The sequence below is a fragment of the Cheilinus undulatus genome, linkage group 4 (assembly GCF_018320785.1).
Source record: "Cheilinus undulatus linkage group 4, ASM1832078v1, whole genome shotgun sequence".
Lineage (NCBI taxonomy): Eukaryota > Metazoa > Chordata > Actinopteri > Labriformes > Labridae > Cheilinus > Cheilinus undulatus.
The window spans coordinates 52014995-52036467 of NC_054868.1; the positions used below are offsets into that span (position 1 = coordinate 52014995).

Sequence of the window (21473 nt, forward strand, 5' to 3'; positions counted from 1 at the left end):
TCTGCACAGTTTCACCAAAAATACACCAAAAAAAAGACGAACTATCCTTTAATTCTATGTGAAGACTAATGCACAATTAAAAAGTTACACAATACTAATTGGTGTGCATGCTTAAAGGAAAATTCATGCCAAAGATGTTGGTTATGGTTGAGACGTCCACAGTTGTCCTCATATAAACTGTAAGATCAACATTCCCTCGCCACTCAGCAGGAAGTTCACTTTTGTCTACAGCAGCCTTTACCAAAGCTAGCTCTTTTGAAGAGTTCATCATGTGCTACTTTTGTCACATGACAGCATGAAAACAAAGCCACATTTTGCAATGCAATCAATTCATGTGGAACATATGATCTTTAATCTTTCTTTCAGTTTTTGCTTGATGTCAATCGGCCAAATAAAACAAGAAGTATGATCATTTTAATTTAATATAAAAATTTATGTTGCACATAGGGGTCAGTGGATCGTGCTGTGCAGGACTGGCACTGGTATTTTTTCACAGCTTCAGCATATTGCAATTTCTTTTTAAAAATGACAATATATTGTTTTAAATAACATTTTTTAAAAATCCATTTTTGTGAGGTGTTGTGTTTTGGAGGCCCTGTAACCAATACAATAAATCAAACTTAAAAAGAAATATAGTTTTTTGTTTTATAAAGTTGAGGTAGTGCTGAAAATGATTAAACCAAACATGAGCATGGTATACATTTGCTGAGTGGTTTAAATAGCGAGTGGATGTCTAAGGGTTAAAGGGATATTTCAGTGTTTTTGAAGTTGGGCTGTATGAGGCACCTGGCTAACCTGACACACCAGATGGATTTGTTTCACACATCCATCAGGGAAAGCTTGAATAGGTAACATTTGGGAAAAGGCAGAGGCTTTGAAAAAAACTCGGAGTGTGACTGGATGAACGTTCTGTCTGTCACATCTCTACGGGCCAATCAGAGCAACAAAACACGTGACATAACCGCTACCGAGCTGCGTGTGTGCAGCTACCGAAGAATGATGTGAAACATGGCGACTATAGAAATGTAAGTACTCGACTTTTGTCGTTTTTGAAAAGAAAACAACTCACTGCTGTTCTTTGCTCTTCTTTAAATGTCGTCAAGTTCTGATGAAACTGGCGCTTTGGCAGCATACACGGTAATCTCTTCCTCCATAATTGCACTGGCCTCTTGCTGCTGCTTGTTTACATCACAACTCCGCCGTGCCTGAAAGTACTGCCCCTCGTCACTGATTGGTTCTGTCACTTTCTAACCGGGCCCAGACGGTTCGGACGGGAGCTTTGCAAGATGGATTCACCAGTGAAAAAACAAGGAAACTGGCGTAACCATCTGCTTTGCAAGGTTAGCACCTGGCAGTATTAGTGACATCAGCCTCCAATGATTTCAGTAAGAAGGTCTCACTGGTTGTACTGGCTAGGAAGCTAGGCTATACAGTGTGACTGATGGGTACAGTTTCTTTGTGGAATTTGGCGAGTTTTTCGTAAAAATGGCCAACAATGTTGGCTCAAACACACGCACTATTGAAAACTTTTGAAGCATTTTATTTTTTACCAAGAATGCCTTTGTTTTTTGTCACTATTTTGCAAAGCTGGCTATGTGCTCTTGCACTGGAAATAAGCAAAATAACACAGTTGAAAAAAGCAAAGATCCAAAGAACCTGAGGTACATTTACAGCCTATGGTAAAGAGTCTGACTACGTACTGTATGTCTTACGACAAAACTTTTCAGAGTTTTTAGCTGGTCTCATGGAAAAAAGGTAGTCAACTAACACTTTTAGGCCTCGTTTACACGACAGCGTTTTGCTTCGTTTTCCGTTTTCGTTTCCAAAAAGTTCCACATTCAGACGGCAACGTTTTCAAAACGATCTCCGTTCACACAAGACTGCGGGAAACACCAAAAACGATGTAGTGCACATGCCAGGCCAGTTGATGGCGGTGTGATTTTCGCGCCTGCACCAGATTCTGACTCGACCCATACGCCGTACACTCTGGAGCCCGTTTCCAGAAAGTTCCATTTCAGGCACCAAAACGCCGTTGCCGTGTAAACAGACAGCCAAAATGCTACAAAACTTTTGCGCTTTCTCTCGAAAACTTTGTCATGTTAACGGGGCATTAGTCACAGTTTCAGTCAATGAAATTTACACTGCTGCAAAGTCACCTCTTTTTAAAGGTACTTTGCAATTCCACAAACTCTTACACATGTTGATGTCTCCACTGGCTCTTAAAATTCTCATAACTGGTAAAGTAATAGAAAGAAGACAGTTGAATGTAGTGTCATGAGTTACTTCAGCAGTTAAACTGTGGCACCAGTTAAGAAAATTTAAATAATTAAAAGGAGACTTGTGTTTAATCTCCTAGCTCTGTTCGGTTAGTTCTTGAACTTTTCGAGAAATGAAGCTCAGAGTTAGTTCATGTAGGACACGATAGCCTTACACCCATCTGTGATCCGCTGGTCCCAATTATCACCTCCCAGCTCCCACAGCCAATCACAGCTCTTTCCCTCAACACAGCGGTGTATTTAAAAATGACATATTGCTCAATAATCCCTGCTTGCATTAATGTTGATACACCACCCTGCTGGCAAAGCTTCACCTAAATGGATCTAAATTTAGGGGGGTTTCTAGCCATTTGCTCCCTGGAAAGTCAAAGCATGCTGCTTGATTAACCCAGGGAGCATCTTTAAAGCAGAGCCTTATCCGCCAAATAAAACTATATTTTTATTTTGCATTAAAATGGTGACATGTATGACGAGGGTGTTCCTCACTGAAATATATAAAACATGCAATCAAGCATTTTATAATCATTAAAAGCATAATATCAATTTCAAAAATTTATTTACCTATTCTAAATAAACTCTCACAACCCACCTGCAGCACCTCAGGGCCCACACTTGGGGAACCAGTGGTCTACAGTAATGTAAGCTGAAGCATTCATACTCAATATAAGCTATAATAAAAATGCTAAACAACATTGTTTTGACTTTTAATCCTTGTCAAGTTAGACGGAAGTTTGATGCTCACCTTCTGATTCTAAATCCTCGTCCTCTGTGTCTGTGAAGATGAAGGTCTGCACAGAAACAAAGAAAAAAGGGATTTAAATACACACATTTTGATTATACCCTTACTCAATCGCTCCAGAAAAAGTCATAATCGCTCGTTGAACACACACCAACACAGTCATTGTCACCCTGAGGATCAATACAGTTTTGAATGGAGCAAATTCAATGTGTCAAAAACGAGTCACCCCACTGAGAAGTAGAGACGGTGATTACACACAAACACACACACAGGCTCCACAATGATCTGCAGGGAGCTGACCGGCAGAGATGAGTTGCTTTTTTTTTTTTTTTTTTAGCAGAAATACAAGTCAAATCCACATTTTAGCATTACCACTGCCTTTATTACTGCTATAGATAGAGAGAGAGGGAGAGAAAAATACTACAACACTGACCTCTGGTGGTCCTAAATGGTAAAAGACAAACAAACCCCATAACAAGCAGATTTTTTATTTTTTTACTCCTTTAATTAAGCATTCAAATTCTAATAACCATAAATATACTTATTTTACCATCATGATTCTTAAAACAGCACTACAGGAAGCAATATATTTAACCAAAAGGTTTTGTTCTGTAACTTGAAGAGTCTGGCTTCTGTGCAAGATCTTAAATTTTTAAGTTCAGTTGATGCATTTCATAGCATTGCAAACACAAATACAGGAAAATGACACCAGTTATTAAATATGAAGGGCTTCTTAAAGTAGATTAATCATATCTACACATCAGAAAGCTAATGTTTCAACTGTAGAGCAGAAAATAATTTCTCTAATTTTGCATGCAAAGGGAGAAATACACCATATAGGCCAGATTATTTGAATACAGGTGTCTCAATCACACCTGTTGCCACAGGTGTATAAAATCATCACCATGCAGTCTTCATTTGCAAACATTTGTGATGGAAAATGGGTCATTTTGAAGAGCTCAGAGACTTCAAGTGTGGTACTGTGAGGGATGCACCCTGTGCAATAAGACAGTGCATGAAATTTTTACCCCTGCTGGATATTCCACAGCCAACTGTAAGTGATGTTATAAGAAAGTGGAAGTGTTTAGGAACAACAGCCATGAATACAAATCTGCTCAACCAAAGAGCCAAACTGTTGGAAATGACCTTTGCAAGACCCACAATCTAAGTAGTGGCAAAATCAATAAAAGTAAGTTAAAGGTGGCAAAAATGACCAAAAAGTGGCAAAAATGGATGAAAAGGGGCAGAATAGGCATAAAGGGCTAAAATTGTGTAAAGGTGGTAAGAAAAGGGCAGAAAGTGGCAAAAATGGGTGAGAAGTGACAAAAAAAGTAAGTTACAGGTGGCAAAAATGGTCAAAAACAGAAACAAAATAAGTGAAAAGTGACTAAAATGGAAAAAAAAGGCAGCAAAAAAGTGGCATTTAATGTCAAAGGGCAACTCAAATGAAAAGTGGTAAAAACCGGGGGGAAAATGCAAACAAAAAGGTGGGCAACAAGGAATAAAAGTGGCATAATTTGCAAAAAGAAGCAGAAATTGTTGAAAGAAAATAGAAAAAAGGCAAAACTTGCAAAAAATGGGAATGAAAATATACTAACAAAAAATAAAGACTGACAATAACAGCCTACTATAAACTGACTTGTGACTTGTAATGGATCATTTCTGAGGTCAAAGTTTCCATTTTTAAGGTTTTCTGGGGAAATAATGTTTCAAATTAAGACACAAAAGAGCCACAAATCATCACTAAAGTGCCACATGTGGCTCTAGAGCCACACTGCTCAACAGAATAAATGGGCATAAATTCCCACATACACTCCAAAATCTTGTGGAAAGCTTTCTATGAAGCATGGAAGCTGTTATAGCTGCAAAAATGGGGCCAACTCCACAATAGAGTACATGTACTTGAGTACAATGTCATTACAGTCCCTGTAGGTGTAATGGTCAGGTGTCCGAATACTTTTGTCCATGAAGTGCAAAGGCATAAACAAGCCTTTTAAAAACATGAGGTAATCTGATAAAAGATCTTGAAATTTCTAACCAAACCCTGCTTTGAACACATCCTGCTGTGCTTATATTTCTTTGGATCAGTAATCATTCCTCATACCCATAAGCTGCCAGGCCAGTTTGACTCCTGATAAAATATAAAAGTCAGCATGGTGTCAGAGTTAGTGAGGCTGGGGACTTTTGTATCGGGGGATTTAAACTGGCAACCCTTTCGTCACACTCCATCACCACAGCTCCTCAGGCTGAACCAAGCGCTGTGTTTGACTTTCCACTCCAAGCAGGCACTAAATAACCCCAGCCTGGGACAAATCACCTGTTAAATGAGATAAACACAAACCAGAACTTATGTTTTATTCAACCCTGGCAGATGTATGACTGTGACTGGCTGAGGAAAGCTACGAATACTAAAATGGTCAAAGGTTTTTGAGTATTTACAGAGGGCTCTACAGTGACCATAACACACTGGCCTGTTTGGATATGATAGTACACACACTTTAAGAGGAGGGCACGAAACAATAGATACGAAATAAATTATACATGTGACCTCTGCTGCCTGAGGTTGTAAATATTACAGATACACTCCTGCTTCTGCAGCTTTTGTCCTTCAGAATAACACTACTTCTGAAGTTTTCACAGTAGAAGACATATAAGGATAATCCTGAGTCTGTCATTTCACTGCAAGCATTTAGATTAAAGTCAAGACAGGAATATCTCAGGCTTATGAAACTTCATGGTATCATATAATCAATCACAAGCAGTGCTGAAGCCAGGGGAGAGATGTTATGACTGCAGATGACCAGCAGAGGGGGACAGAGTTCTTGCTTTAATGAGTTGTGCCAGTTTAATTTTGACTTCCTGCCTTTGTGAGTCCTTTTGTGTTTGACTTTGACAATGGGGAGTCTTTTTGAGGAGAATTATTAGTCCAGCTACTAGGCTCTTGGGCCTGGTTTAGGGCTTTCCAGTCTGGTTTTAAAGCCTCAAGGCTTTATTTTGGAGCTTTCAGGGATGGTCATGGGTCTGGTGTCATGGATTCAAGCATGATTTAAAAGATTTCAGGCCTGGTTTTAGAGCTTTAAGCCTGGTTTTGAAGTTTCAAACATGTTTAAATAGTTTTAAGATCAAGTTAAGTGTTTCGTTCCAGGGCTTTTAAGGATTTAAACTTGGCTGTATACCTTTCAGACCTGGTTTTAGAGCTTTAAACCAAGTTTAAGGGCTTCCAGACCTGGATTTAGAGCTTTTAAACCCAGTTGTAGAGCTCTAAGTCTAATTTAGAGCTTTCAGGCCGGGTTTTGGGGTTTTAAGCATTGTTTTAGAGCTTTAAATCTGGTTGTAAGGTGTTCAGGGCTGGTTTTAAAGATTAAAATCTGGTTGTAGAGCCCTAAGACCCAGTTTTAGAGCTTTCAACTTTGGTGACAGCTCTTGGGCCAGGTTTTGGAGCTTTAAACCTGGTTTTAGAGCTTTAAGCCCGGTTGTAGAGCTTTCAGGTCAAGTTATATGCCTTGTGGGTTTCTAAACCAGGTTTTAATGCTTTTAATCTAGTTATAGATTATATGTTATTGACTTCAGGCCTTGTTTTATGGCTTAAAACCTGGTTTTAGAGCTTCAAGGCACGATTTTAGAGCTGTAAACTCTTATCATACAGCTTTGGGGCCTGGTTTTAGCTTTAAACCTGGTTGCAAAACTTTCAACCCTGGATATACAACTTTCAGGGTTGGTTTTATAGCTATAAGCTTTGCTTTAGATCTATCATGCCTTATTTTAGAGCTTCGAGCTCGGCCGTAGAGCTTTGGGGTCAAGTTATATACCTTGCTCAATGTTTTTAGGCTAGTTATAGAGCTTTTAACTTGGTTGCAGAGCTTCAGTGACTGGTTTTAAAGCCGAAAAACCTGGTTTTAGAGCATTGAGGCATGGGTTTAGAGCTTTGGCCCCTGATTATACAGCTTTGGGCATTGTTTTAGAGCTTTAAGCCTGGTTGTAGAACTCTCAGGACTGGTTTTAAAGATTAAAACCTGATTTTGAAGCCTTGAGGCCTGGTTTTACAGCTTTAAACCTTGATTATACAGCTTCCAGGCCTGGTATTGGAGCTTTATAATAATAATAATAATAATAATACATTTTATTTACAAAGCACTTTTCATAAAACCTAGTTTTAGAGCTTTAAGCCTGGTTGTAGAGATTCCAGGCCTGGTTTTGAAGCCTAAAACCTGGTTTTAGAGCGTCGAGGCATGGATTTCGAGAACCCTGGTTATACAGCTCTTGGGCATTGTTTTAGAGCTGAAAGTCTGGTTGCAGAGCTTTCAGGCCTGGTTTTAGAGCTTTCCAGTCTGTTTTTAAAGCTTTTAGACCTGGGTCTGGTTTTAGGGCTTTTAAGCCTTGTATGGGAGCTTTCAGGCTTGGTTTTATAGCTCTATACCTCATTTCAGAGCTTTCAGCATGGTTTAAGAGCTTTAAATCTGGTTTTTAAGATTTTAAAAAGTTGAAAAAAAATGTCTGTTAGAAATTGTGCCCCCAATGAAAAATAATGCACCTGCTGCCTTTGAGTTTTGCATGAAAGAAAAGACAGACCTAGGATTGCCAGTGGCCTATCAGTTAGGTCTCACTACATATATAGAAGCTAACCTGTGGCCTCTTTCCCACATATCAATCGCCACTTTGTCTGATCGTGACTTCCTACTTTTTCTACTGCCATGTTCTCTCTGCAGAAAACAGCTGACAGAAAAACCGGTACGGTGGAGGAACAGAAGTGGGGCAAGACAAAGGGCTGGGGTGGTCTCTGTGGTAGCATAATTTTTAGGTCATGAGGCTCAGAGATCTTGACCTTTGACCTCCAAGGTCACATCAGCTCATCCTTGAGTCAGAGTGGACATTTCTGCCAAGTTTAAAGAAAATTCCTTGGAGGGTTTTACTGAGTTAGACTTACTTCGCCATAGTCTTCAGCTGCACTGTCAGCATTTATCTCCACCAACAGGATCATTTCTGACCTTATATGACCTTATGTGATGGAAAACACTTCTGAGGACAAAGCAAGGGACACGTCGGGTGTTATTAGTTCATATTTACATTTCCAGGGCCCCAAATAAACCACCGATGGTTAATGTTTTCCGTTGCAACACTTCTGTTTCCGGCGTAGAGCAGATTAGACGCTGAGTGACAGTCTCTGCCTTTTCACCCCGTATGATCGACCTGTGATATGTGTGTGTGTGTGTGTGTGTGTGTAAGCATGTGTGTGTTCTGTTCTGCAATCAGCCTCTGCACGTCCTGTTCTCTAAACCAGTTTCCGTTTCAGTATTGTTTAACTGAGTCTCTCCACGGCGGCTGCTTCCTCTCTGCCCAGACAACCTGCCTGCACAACTTCCTGTGCCGATGTGTGTGAGGCTACGCTAGCGTCTCAATGTTCATGAGCTGTATAGTTATTGTATTAGTGTGTGAGGCTACGCTAGCGTCTGTGTGTGTTCATGAGCTGAACAGTTATTGTATTAGTGTGTGAGGCTATGTTAGCGTCTGTGTGTGTTCATGAGCTGAACAGTTATTGTATTAGTGTGTGAGGCTATGCTAGCGTCTCTGTGTGTTCATGAGCTGAACAGTTATTGTATTAGTGTGTGAGGCTATGCTAGCGTCTGTGTGTGTTCATGAGCTGAACAGTTATTGTATTAGTGTGTGAGGCTATGCTAGTGTCTCTGTTCATGAGCTGTATAGTTATTGTATTAGCTTTAAGCCTGGATTTAGGGCATTTGGGCCAAGTTACATTCTTGGTTCAGGACTTTAAACCTGGTTTTAGAGTTTCAAGCCTAGTCGTAGAGCTTTCAGGCCTTGATTTAAGAGATTAAGACCTGGTTATAGAACTTTCAGAGCTGATTTTAGAGCCTAAAACCTGTTTTTTGAGCCTTCAGGTCAAATTATGTGCCCGCTTTCAGAGATTTAAAGCCTGGTTTTGGAGCCTTCAAGCTTTCATTAATAGTTTTGAGCTTGGTTTTAAAGCACTCAGGTCTTGCACAGGTCTTGTTTTAGAGCTTTACCCTTACAACTGCCAGGCTTGGTTTTAGACCTTTAAACCTGGTTTTAGAGCTCTCAGGTCAAGTTATGTGTGTGGTTATAGGGATTTAAAGCCTGGTTTTGGAGCTTTTAGACTGTTTTTAGAGCTTTCAGGCCTTCTTAAATAGGTTTGAGCCTGGCTGCAAAGCTTTCAGGTCTTGTTTTAGAGCTTTAACCCTTACATCTTCCAGGCTTAGTTTTAGTCCTTCAAACCTGGTTTTAGAGCTCTCAGGTCAAGTTATGTGCGCAGTTAAAGGGTTTTAAAGCCTGGTTTTGGAGCTCTAAGAGCGTTTCAGGCCATCTTTAATAGCATGGTTTTAAAGCTGTCATGTCTGGAGGTTTAAACCTCAAGTTTGAGCTTTTGGGCCTGGTTTTAATAGCTTTAAACCCGTGTTTAGAGCTTTCAGGTTTGGTTATTGGCCCTCAAGGATTTTAACCCTGGTTTTATAGTTTTAAGCCTGGTTTTTAAAGCTTTCAGGCCTATTTATGTGCCCGGTTTGTTTCAGTGCTCTTGAGCCTAGTTTCAGAGCTTTAAACCTGGTTTTAGTGCTTTTTGTCCTAGTTTTAAAGCTTTAACCCTGGCTTTGGAGCTCTCCGCTCCTGTTTTCAACTTTTCAGGTCCAATTCGGAGCTTTATGAATAAAAAAAAAAACTCTCAGGAAACAGCCGAAATTGAACATTATTATTATAGGTTACAGCTGAAGTTGGTTAACAATGTGAAAATGGTTTACAGATTGCCACTAACATTAGCACTGGTAGCACTGCAGGCTTGTAATCATTGGAGGACTCAAGGGAGGGACAGCTGTCTCCTCAGTGACCTGATGTTTCAGAAAAGATCACACAAGTGCCCTCTTGGATGCCCGTGTAGTAGATGAATATGATAAATTTCCCTCCAGGGTCCACTCTTAGTGACAAAGGCCATGATTGGTGCTATCTAAGGGGTCAACAGTTTGTCAATGTATGTTGTAGACATCATTTGATAACATGCCCTCTAGTTCCGCCTGCCCTTGAGGAGACTAAATTTAACAACTTGACCAATTAGGTGCCGTCTAAGTAGACAAAATTGGACCACTTGGTTTTGTTGGTACCATCTAAGTGGTCAACATCTAACAAAGTGCTTTCACTGAAGCTCTCCAGGTGAACAAAATTTGGCATATTACCCTGTTAGGTGCCCTCTTCATTCACAAAATGTATTTCTTTGGTGCCTGCTGAACCCACAAAATTTGCCAACGTTGCCCTCCAAGTGGAAAAAAATTGACAACATTTTTCCCCTTTTAGTGGACAATATTGACTACACTTCCTCAAGGGTCCCCTAGAAATTGGACAAATTTTGACAATATGCACTCCTGGATCCTCTGCTTCAAGTAGATAAAATTTGACCAACGCCTTCTTTGGCATCTCTAAGGCAGTGATCATGAGCTGGCGCCCCGAGGGCCACATTAGGCCCCCAACATCTTCCCCTTTGGCCCCATCAAGGTAAAAGCTGGAACTTGTAAGAATGTAGATGATGAGCCCTGCTTTAAGGGGACAAATGTGACAAAGTGGCCTCTTTGCTTGACAATTAAATTAAAGTTATATGAGTTCCTCAGTGTAGAGTTTTATTTTACTGGCATCCTTTCTTGTGTCTCTTGGTGAAGTTATCAGTTACATAGTTCATAATTACCTGTTTTAATCACAGGAAGCGCAGCAGCTATGAGGATAATAATAAGAGTAAAAAAAACACATCTGGCCGACTATGTCCACCTCTGTGCAAATATCTCGTTGATGTCAGATTTTGTGTGCCTGAAGCGTTATCCCAAATGTTTTTAAATTGTAGCTTAATGAGATTTGTATTTACCCAATCATCGGTTTTTATCATGACCTCTTCCTGTGTTTCTGGATCTTTCCCATCTGTTAGCCTCATTTTCTTTGAAGCCCTTTGCTTGGATGATTTATTTTTGATTTCATAAATCCTCTCTTAACTTTCTTTGACTAAATCAGCTCCTTCTGAAAGTTCTTCTACAACACAAGACCAAAAAAGGAGAAGTTACATGAAGCAACATGAGAACTTCCTCTCAGAAACACGGCTCATGTGTTTCGCTAGCTTAAAAAAAAAGGAAATAAGCTGTTTCACAAGTTATAATGTGGAAGCAAACTGTATTCTCTGACCTAATCTAGTTGTTTTAACCTAAAATACACTCAAAATATGTGTAAAAGTGCTTTCTGGGCCGACACAGATCTGTACTCATGTTGTTCCAGCCTTATTGGACAAATGAGGTCTCTTCAGATTGATAAAAATGTTCCTGGTAGAGCAATGTGTTGTTTTGACACGCCACTTATCATCCACAGATACAGGGTGAGTTGGCAAAGTTCCTCTGAGAGGACGAGCGAAATGCCAGCCAGCTCCAAAAGAGAGGATGTGTGAGAGCAGAGAGGCAGAGACAGGCTCTATGTCTCTGATCAGACCACCACTTCTCTTTAAATCCACCTCTGACAGACACTGACGCTGTCCTGGCCTCTGTGTTTGAAAACTCACATGATTAAAAACCATTTCATGATTTTTGATCAAACTTTTAAACCGTACTGACTGACATGACTGACTTCCTGTTTGGACGTAGACCTGCTTTCAGATGGTAGATTTTAGCATGAAAACAGGAACTTGTTCTGATTGAAAAAGAAATGAGGGAACCATAATGAGGTAAATATGTGATATCACAGGGTTCAGGAGACGTCTGACTCGGCCACTGAGCTGTCCGTGAGTTTTTAAAGTGAAATGAGACATTTAAGAGCAGAGATGGACTTTTTAACATCACTGTGGCGTCCCTTCTAGCATGAATATGGAAGTGTCTTTTTAAGTGCATTTTTCCCTCATTGTGAGATGGATAAAACCAGAACATCAGTTTTCTGTTTATTCAATTCAAAACAAGAAGAAGCATTAAGAAGAAGGCCGCAATGTGGGCGGAGCTAAGTAAGACCTGTCTTTAGAGTGTGTTACATGTTACAAAGATGAGTCAAGGCAAACTCACAGCCTACGGCATCCTAATCCAATTATAAATTACAGAATTTCTTCTGTTTTTCAAAACTTTTAGGAAATATTTGACAGAATGTAAAAACCTGAATCAAACAATATATAACATAAGAATAGTAAAGTAATAAGAACATTTTTGCCACTTTTTAACAGCTTTTCCCCATTTTTCCATCCTCTTTGCCCCTTTATTTCCTATCTTTACCCATATTTGCTGCTTCATCCCATTTTTTTGCATCATTTAACCCATCTTTGCTGCTTTTTAACAGCTTTTCACCATTTTCCACCACCTTTTTCCCCTCTTTATGCCTATTCTTTACCAATTTTTTGCATCATTTTTGCCACTTCAATGACCTTTTACCCTTTTTTAAACCCCTTTTGCCCCATTTATCCTTTCTTAAACCCATTTGCTGCTTAATCCAATTTTTCACATCATTTAGCCCATTTTTGCCACTTATAATTCCTTTTTTCCACTTTTCATCAATTGTAATCAGCCTTTTGCCATTAAATGCCACATTTTTTTACATTTTGCTACTTTTTGCTGGTTTTCCCCACCTTTTTGTTGATTTTTCCCCATTTCAGTCACTTTTCATTCATTTTGCCACGTTCTTGTTGCTTTTTGAGCATTTCTGCCACCTGTAACTTTATTTTTTTGTCACTTTCACCCATTTTTTATCACTTTTTCTGCCCGTCTTTGCCACTTTTCACCAAGTTTCGGCAATTTTATGCCTATTTTGCCCCTTTTCACCCATTTTTGCCACTTTCTGACCATTTTTGACACCTTTCACCACTTAGATTGTGGCTCTTGCAGACATGTTTTTCAACAATTTGGCTCTTTAGCTGTGGAGGGTTGAGTAACACTGCAGTAGATGCTTCATCCGTGTTTTGGTTCCAATGATGAATTTCACATAATGAGGGAGAAAAGCTGTTAAAAGTGGCAAAACTTTGGCCACTTTTAACAGCTTTTCTCCCTTGTTATGTAAAATAAATCAGTGGAATCAAAACAGTGGTGTAGTCTACCTAAAATGAGAAGTAGGCAGCAGCACTGGCAGTGTCTCTGGTCTCTTCTGGTGACCTTCTGTTATTGTTTCTAATAAGAGCCCCCTGGTGGCAGGAGTTTCGATAAATTTACTGGGTACTTACTGACTGTTTAATGGATAAACTGTTAGATGAGACACTCTTTATGTTGCTGATTTTACTTCTAGTTAACATTAGTAAATGGATGAGCTAGGTAGTTTCTGATGATCACCTTCCACCCTGTAACTATTCCTAGTTTTGTGCACCTTACTGTGAAGTGTTCGGGGATCTTTAAGCATTTTGTAACAGGTGGTTTCATGTTAATAATCTTGTATTTTTCTTTGTTTATAAAAAATGAAGACTGACCAACTTTATCTCCCTAAACAGTGCTTGACCTTTAGCAGGCAGAGCAGCTTCAAAACAGGAACCAAGTGTTTTCATTTCATCTTTAGGAGTTGTGCACAATACCCCTGGAGTCCTATTCGCAGTCCAACTATGGTTTTTATTCTATAAATGTGATAAATGAGAAATATATGGGATATTTAAGACCCATTCCCCTCAAGCATATTTATCTATGTTGCACTAAACACCACCAGGGGCGGACTTAAAATGTATTCTTTACACCAATCCTTCGCTATTTTCCCCATAATTCAGTGGTTATACAAAGTCACTCACGTGCGTTTTGGTCCTGGAGATCCACGTCTCCAAAAGCAGGGCCAGGCGCGTCTTGTGGAACCTCCCTGTGGTCTTCACGGCGATGAAGATGTCCTCTAACTTCAGCTTAGGCTGGGTGACATGTGTAACACCTGGGGCAGGGTGCCCTCCCTCCTCATCGCTGCTGTTTCTAGCCGGCTTCTGTGCGTCTTTGCCCGGGGACTGAGCCTGCTGGATGGATCGGTGCAGCGCGCCGGCTGGCTGAGGGTGAGCCACGCTGAGTCTGGGGGGGCTGCTGGTGCGTAATTGGAAATCCACGTAGAGGATGATGAAGAAGGTGAAGATTAAAACAGGCAGCCTCCGGCGTATCCATCTCCTCTGCATGGTAGAATAAAGTTAATCTGATTCCATTCAAACTTGAAACGATCTCCTCAGGTTCACTTGTCTCGGTCTGGTCTCCATCACACCTCTGTCTTCATTCCTGCTCATGTAAATTTTGTTTCTCTCTCATCCCATTTACAATTTACATCACTTTTTGTCACGATAAAACACTAATCCTGCCAAATTTTGGACACTTTCTCTAGTAAATGATTATAACAGGCGTCAGCAGCGTGACAGGCTCATTTCCTCTTATTTTCTGTGAAATATCTGCTCTGATGTTAGTGACTGTCACTGTTTCAGCTCTGCCCACCTCCTGTCACTGACGCCAACCCTACAGACTCATAGAATTCTACTTCCTGGTAGAGCTTTCAAAATAAAAGACGGAAGAGAGTGCATACAGGAAACATCCGGGTTTCATTTGCTTCACTTAAAAAGTGATGGATTAAATAAATGCAACATGCAAAAGTTAGTTTATACAGAGTGCTACCTCTATAGGGCTTTTCCCATCAATGAGGAGCCACTTTTCATTGCTGACTAACAATATCAACTTAAAGCTAACTTAACTGCACGGTCCAAGGTCTTTACATTTTTTTCTGTAGATGTGTTTCCTTTAGTTGTGTTGTAATCCTATTTTTAAAATTTATTCTTAGCACCCTTTTAAACAACAATAATCTACTTATGTGTTTAAAATGCTTAAAGGCAGTGTTACTCAACCCCGCTCAACCAAAGAGCCAAAGTGTTGAAAAATACCTTCGCAAGATCCACAAGCTAAAGGTGAAAAGTGGCAAAAAAGGCTTGAGGTCACAATAAAAATAGGTAAAAGATGGCATAAATGTTTAAAAAAGAATCAAAAATGGATGAAAAATGGAAAAGAATCCGAAGGTAGCAAGAGTGAGTGAGATGTTACAGAAAAATAAGTTACAGGTGGCAAAAAAATGGGCGAAAAGTGGCAAAAATTGGATAAAAATGGCAAAAATTGAAAAAGTAGAAAAAAATATTTACCAAAACGGGCAAAAAATGGAGAAAAAAAGGGTATTTAATTGCAACAGGTAGCTTAAATGGGTGAAAAGTGGCAACAAATGGTGAAAAAGGGTGAAAATGGGTGAAAAGGGGCAAAAAGAAAAAAAGTGGTATTTAATGACCAAAGGTAGCTTAAATGGGGAAAAGGAGGGAAAAAATGGGGAATAGTGGCAAAAAAATTGAGAAACTGTGGCAAAAAGAAATGGCAAAAGCAGATGAAAAAGGGTGAAAATGGGTGAAAAGGGGCAAAAATGGGAAGAAAGAGTGGAAAAAGAACCCGAAGGTAGCAAAAATGAGCGAGAAGTTACAGAAAAATAAGTCACAAAATGGTCAAAAAATTGGAAAAAAAAAAGATGAAACATGACCGAAATGGGCAAAAAGCAGTGAAGAGTGGTAAAAATGGGCAAAAAATAGGACACAAGTGGTATTTACTGGCAATAGGTAGCTTAAATGGAATAAAAATGGCAAACATTGGACAAAAGTAGCAAAAAAATTTTTACCAAAATGGGCAAACAAAGGAAAAAATGGGTATTTAATAGTAACAGGTAGCTTAAATGGGTGAAAAGGGGCAACAAATGGTGAAAAAGGGCAAAATAGGGAAAAGTGCGAAAAAGAAGAGGCAAAAATGGGGACAAAAAGGAAACAAGTGGTATTTAATGAAAAAATCATAGCTTAAATGGGAAAAAAGTGGCAAAAAATGGAGAAAACGTGGCAAAAAGAAATGGCAAAAATGGGCAAAAAGTATGAAACAAGTGGTATTCAACAACAAAAGGCAGCTAATGGGTGAAAAGTGGCAAAAAATTGTAAAAAGGTGCAAAAAAGTTTCAATTTTTTAAGGTTTTCAGGGGGAATAATATTTAAGACATACAAGAGCCACAAATAATCACAAAAGAGCCACATGTGGCTCCAGAGCCACACGTTGAGTATCACTGGCTTAAAGGTCTATACATGTATATTTCAATAACAGACACTCTAAATATTGTGTTCCTGTCCAAAATGCAAACAAATGAACCAGGCCAGACAGCAATGTTTGGCCCTGGCAATCGCCAGGATGCTTTCACACTAGGACCCTGGTCCTGGAGCCCAAAGTTCAGTTTGTTCAGTGTGAATGCAAATAAACCCCTGGGCCCAGGTCTGCTTTGGAGAGGTGGTGTCAGGTACAACTGAAGTGGCCTCGGGCACAGATCGAATGAGATGTGACTGCAATCCCACCCTATTCCAGGACTGAGTTTGTTCACATTTTTCATAATAAATGGAGGAACTCATAAGCATGAATTGTATGTTATGACTCTTAAGGATGTTCACAAGTTGTAGTTTGTGAGATGAACTGTCTCCTGTCATCTAAAAAAACGCTGTAGTCTCGTAACATGATTCCATTTAATCCTCTGAGCTGCATGTAGATGTGTCAATAGATCCATCAATCCATTTTCTACGTCGCTTATCCCTCTGGGAGTCGTTGGGGGGCTGGAGCCTGGACCAGTCTGGGTACAACCTGGACTGGTCACCAGTCATTTGCAGGGCTGACATATAGAGACAGACAACCAGGCACGCTCACACTCACACCTACGGCCAATTTAGTGTGATCAGTTAACCTAGCAAGCATGTCTTTGGTGGTGGGAGGAAGCTGGAGTACCCCAGAGAGAACCCATGCATGCACAGGGAGAACATGCAAGCTCTGCACAGAAAGGTCCTGACCGGGAAGCAAACTAGCTGTGAGGCAACCCCTGCGCTTCTGTGCAGCTTATGTGTCAATACAAAAAGGCCAAATGTAAATCTTAAAAAAAGATGCAGGCTGGGTAAAACTCACTCACTGGCTTGGCCCTTTGTCATTCTTTCATGCATCAATTTTCAATATCACTTATCCCCATTTGGGGGTTTTGGACAACCATGCACACTCGCATTCACACCTACAGGCAATTTAGAATCACCAGTTGATGTAATAAGCATGTCTTAGGTGTTGGGAGGAAGCCGGAGTACCTGGAGAGAACCCACCCATGCACAGAGAGAACATGCAAGCGCCACACAGAAAGGCCAAGATGAACCAGGAACCTTCTTGCTATGTACCCCCTCCCCCCCCATCCACCCCCCCCCCCCCCCCCCCCCCGCCCCGCCCCCAACATCCTGTTAAAACAATAATGTTATGCTATTTACCAGTCTTGAATATAGTGGATATTTCTGCAAAGTTGTAAGAAAATCTCTCCAAGCATTCCTGAGATACACAAGGACATGATGAGCATGAGACCAAATGACTTCTTGACCTATGACCTCTAAAATCTATCACTTTACCCTTGCAGGGTGGACATTTATGCAAAGTTTTTAAGAAAATCCCTCAAAAGGCTTATAAGAATTGTCGGAGCAAACGGCCACAGACAATTCGGTGCATGCAGACGAACAGATGACAGACAATTCAATTCACACAACTTTATTTAAAAGGCAGTTGGCTCAGAGCAGCTTACATAAAAACAGATAAAACACTGACAGAGACAGCTAGGACCTGTCAAATCTGGTTCAGAGACCCCTTTGAAATGTGTGTAGCCAGCTTGTTGACTCTAGGATCTGCAGGTCTCTCTAAGCCGGTCTGCAGTCGTCTCCTACTGTATCCACTGTCTACTGTTCTCCGCTCTGCGTCTCTGGAGACCATCGAGAGCTTGATACAATTAATTCACCTCAGACCCTCATCGCCACCTTTGTTTATTTGTCCTTTCTCAGCGTTCTCGCCTTACATCCATCCCTCCATCCCTCCCTCCTCCATCTCTCTCTCTCTCTCCTCCACTGACCAGCTGCTCTCCTCCTCTCCTCTTTACCTTCCTGGCTCAGGAGGAACCAGCCCACCTCCAAGCTCCACCCCTCCAGGTCCCGCAGGTAAACCAGAGACGCCCGGGGCACACCCTGGCTAGGAAAGGCCCAGGATCGCCTTACGGCCTAGCTGAAAAGGGCCCTTTCTAAAACTGAGAGTACATCACGGCCCCACTTTGAACAAAGGGCCGGGGGAGTCGAGGGACCAGACCCTCTTTCAGGGCTTTGTCTGTCCGCCGACTCCAAGCTCAGAGTCAGACAGACTTGGACCTCAGTCAAGACCTGGGATTGGAGAAACAGCACAGAGTGAGGAAGTCATAACCAAGAGGCTGAGGAGGATTTTTCTGTGTGTAAATGGGTAGAAGACAGGGACCCTTAGAGGTTAGTGTAACATGGGCCATCCAAAATTATTATTTCAAACATTGCTGCAAATCCTAAATATTCCTCATTGTTCATTAAAGCAACAAAAGCAAAGTTTTATTTATTTTAGCCTGTTTCTAATTGTAAACCACTTCACTTCTTCTTAAATTGATAACGCTTTTATTTATTAATACACATCATGGGTGCAATAATTGCACCAAACTGTCAGTCCAGTAATGTCAGGGTGTTAGCATGCCAGAACTTGCAGAGAAAATATTGGAGATTCCAAAAAAAGAAAGGACATGAAAATAGCTTGCTAAGGCATTTGACCCTAAAATGAATTGTTTTCATACTTGTTCACTACTCAAGGTGGGAAAAATTAGAATTTTTAGCTGACCGCCGGTCGACCCTACACATGGGTTGTATGTGACCGCCTGCCTGAGTGAGTGAGTGAGTGGATGAGTGAGTGAGTGAGGAACTGACTATACTTTCAGAGCCATACAGAGTTGTGTCAGCAGAGGAGTAGGGACATCCAGTGGCGGTTCATAGACCATAACGGACCTCCGCTGCAGCCATGCTCTGTCTATAGCGCTGTAGATACCTTGTCCAGAAGAGTAGGCGGAGCTACTCCTTTCTCCTGTCCAGCGTTGTAACAGGCTTCCTAGATCCATGTTGCTATCTTAGCAACCTTGGTGACTTTTCAGGTGTTATTGGAGCCTTTTTGAGTCTCTGACGTGAAAGCACGCGCCGTTCTTTACTCTTCTCAGTGAGTGAGTGGGTGCTGCCGGGGGCCCCTCCCCTGTCCCAAAGCATTCAAAGGCGGCCTAGGCCCAGTCCACATGGAGACGAATTCAGGAGTATACGCAAAAAAAATTTCGTATCGGCGTTTCATCCACACAGAAACGGCGTTCTGGGAGGCCGTAAATGATACTTTTTGAAACCAGGTCCCAAAGTGAACAAATCTGTTAACGCTTACTGTTTCATCTCTGGGTGGACAGCCAACTGCATCTTTCTTGAAATGATAACATCATACATAGCATAGCCCGCATGCACCAGTCAAGCCAAAACAACAATGTCGGATTACAGGGTTGTGTTCGCATAGATCCACCATGGAGAACAACCAGAAAGGCAGCCAGGAAAATTTTTGGCAGTTTTCGCAATCTTCTCTCTTTTGGTGCATTTCTGTGGCAGTGTTACAGCGCCTCTTACAGGCTTGTCTCTGAATTGTATTATTTGTTATGACGTGCTGCTAACCTCTTGGCCAGGTCACCCTTGTAAAAGAGATCTCGATCTCAGTGGGTTTTATCTGGTTAAATTAAGGTTAAATGTTATATATAGTACAGCATTTCCAGTCGTTTTCAGTGGTTCCGTGCTTACGGACATTTCCTGAAATGATCCTGTCTTTATGGAAAACTTTTTCAAAACGAAACGGAAATATATGGTTTTCGTCTCGTGTGGACAAGGCCTTAGTCCCACAGCAGTCTGTCCCAGTTCCAGTCAGGGCAGGAGATAGTCACCCCTCTACATTCAGACTGCAAAAGAATCGCGCCTTGAAGTCGCCTTGACAATATTTTTATTTTCTCTTTTTGGCCTATTTAGATTGTAGAATTTACATTCTAATCCCACGCCTGAATGAAGATGAAGGGTTGGAACTGTGAAATAAAAAAACAAAACTGACAGAAAAACTTTTTATTTTTTTCTAAACATATTTAGGGTGTTTTTTTTTTTTACCCAATTTTGTCATTTTTTCCTGTTTCTTCTGCAAAACCCCCTTGTCAAGGCAATTTAAACAACTCTAAGTTAGTATACGGCTGACTGCAACTATCTGGGATGCCTGTTGAAATGCTGGACGTGCATATTTCGCTGTCAGGACTGTTTTTTATAGATCCCATGCTTTGTGTCGAAAGTGGCGTACGCCAACTTCAGGTCCCGCAACAATTATGAATGAGACAAGAATATAAAACTGAAATGACGTCTAAACACACATTAGTTTTTCCTATTTTCACTTTCCAAAAGAAAAAAGATGCATAACCCTCCATTACTGACAGTTAACAGCTCACTCCTGTACCTTAATAAAGATTTTTTCTTAAAGTTGTGTAATTACAGCTTTGCAATATGTAAATTCATAAATTGTACAATTGTCATATCTGAATAAATGTATATGATATGATTATAAATTATTCTGTTATATTTCTACATCTGTATGCACACCCTACATACCTGTTTGCAGTTATCTTATTTACATAACTATTAATTATTTAGAGAAAATAGATCTACTCACAAACAAACTGACTAAAAGAATCGTCCTATACACCTGTAGTAGTGTTAGATTGACTCTGAGGAGGCTGTTTTAAAATGAAAAAGTATCTTAATGTTGCTTTAATGCAAAGATTCGGGAGTCAGTGGGTCACGTGCTATATTTGTGTTCCTTCTCTTAGGTATCATTGTGTATAACACAGCGGTGCTTCTAAGCAGACATAGAGCTCTAAATCAGACTCCCACCGACAACCTAAACCTCACAGAGGAAACCGTTTAACTTCACAGGCAGGTAAAGTGACCCGTGTGGTGTCTGATATGGCTCAGAGTCGGGGTAAAGCTTAAGTGCCTTAAAATCCCCCTCTTAACCCCTAATGTCCCTCTGAAATTCAATTCAGAGAGTGGGGACAGAATAGCAAAATAAGGACAAAAGAGACAACATATTATCTTACATTTATGAGTACATTTACAATCCCAGACATGTGAAACGATCATTAAATGAATTTTAGTGGGTAGGTTAGGATCAAAATACTGAGACATCCCTCAAAAGTTTAATAACCAAAGTTTATCTGATGGTTTATCAACTATGTTCTTAATTTTTTAATTAAAAAAATATTCATAGAAAGTTAACTTATGCAAGGTGGTAAAGGTTAGAAGAGCAAACACACTGAAATAACATGTAACATGTGAAATGGCCAGCAGAGGGTGCTATAAACTCTTAAATCCTCATGCAGCCACCCATACTCATGTCCTCACCGTCATCTTCAGTACTTTAAACTCTGTTAACATTTAATATAACTACTTTAGTCAAATGGTGGGAGAGGGATTGGAACTTAAAAAATAAACAGATGTTCAGATTCTTGCAGAGAAGCTTGTAAGATAGTACAGGTGTGCATTTTCCTGAGTTGTATTCTATATTGTTTGGTTTAGTTCC

General features: G+C 40.4%; 1 protein-coding gene across 1 annotated transcript in view; it reads right to left on the reverse strand.

Moving 5' to 3' along the window:
- Window positions 1–14406, reverse strand: part of mfng (MFNG O-fucosylpeptide 3-beta-N-acetylglucosaminyltransferase) — a 33950-nt gene extending 19544 nt beyond the window's left edge. The window contains exons 1-2 of the mRNA XM_041784698.1: window positions 13748–14406; window positions 3019–3064 (exon numbers count right to left, since the gene is read on the reverse strand). Of these exons, the coding sequence (XP_041640632.1) occupies window positions 3019–3064; window positions 13748–14110 (409 nt within the window). The 5' untranslated portion in view covers window positions 14111–14406. The remainder of the gene's footprint in view (window positions 1–3018; window positions 3065–13747) is intronic.
- Between the last annotated feature and the right edge of the window lie 7067 nt (window positions 14407–21473).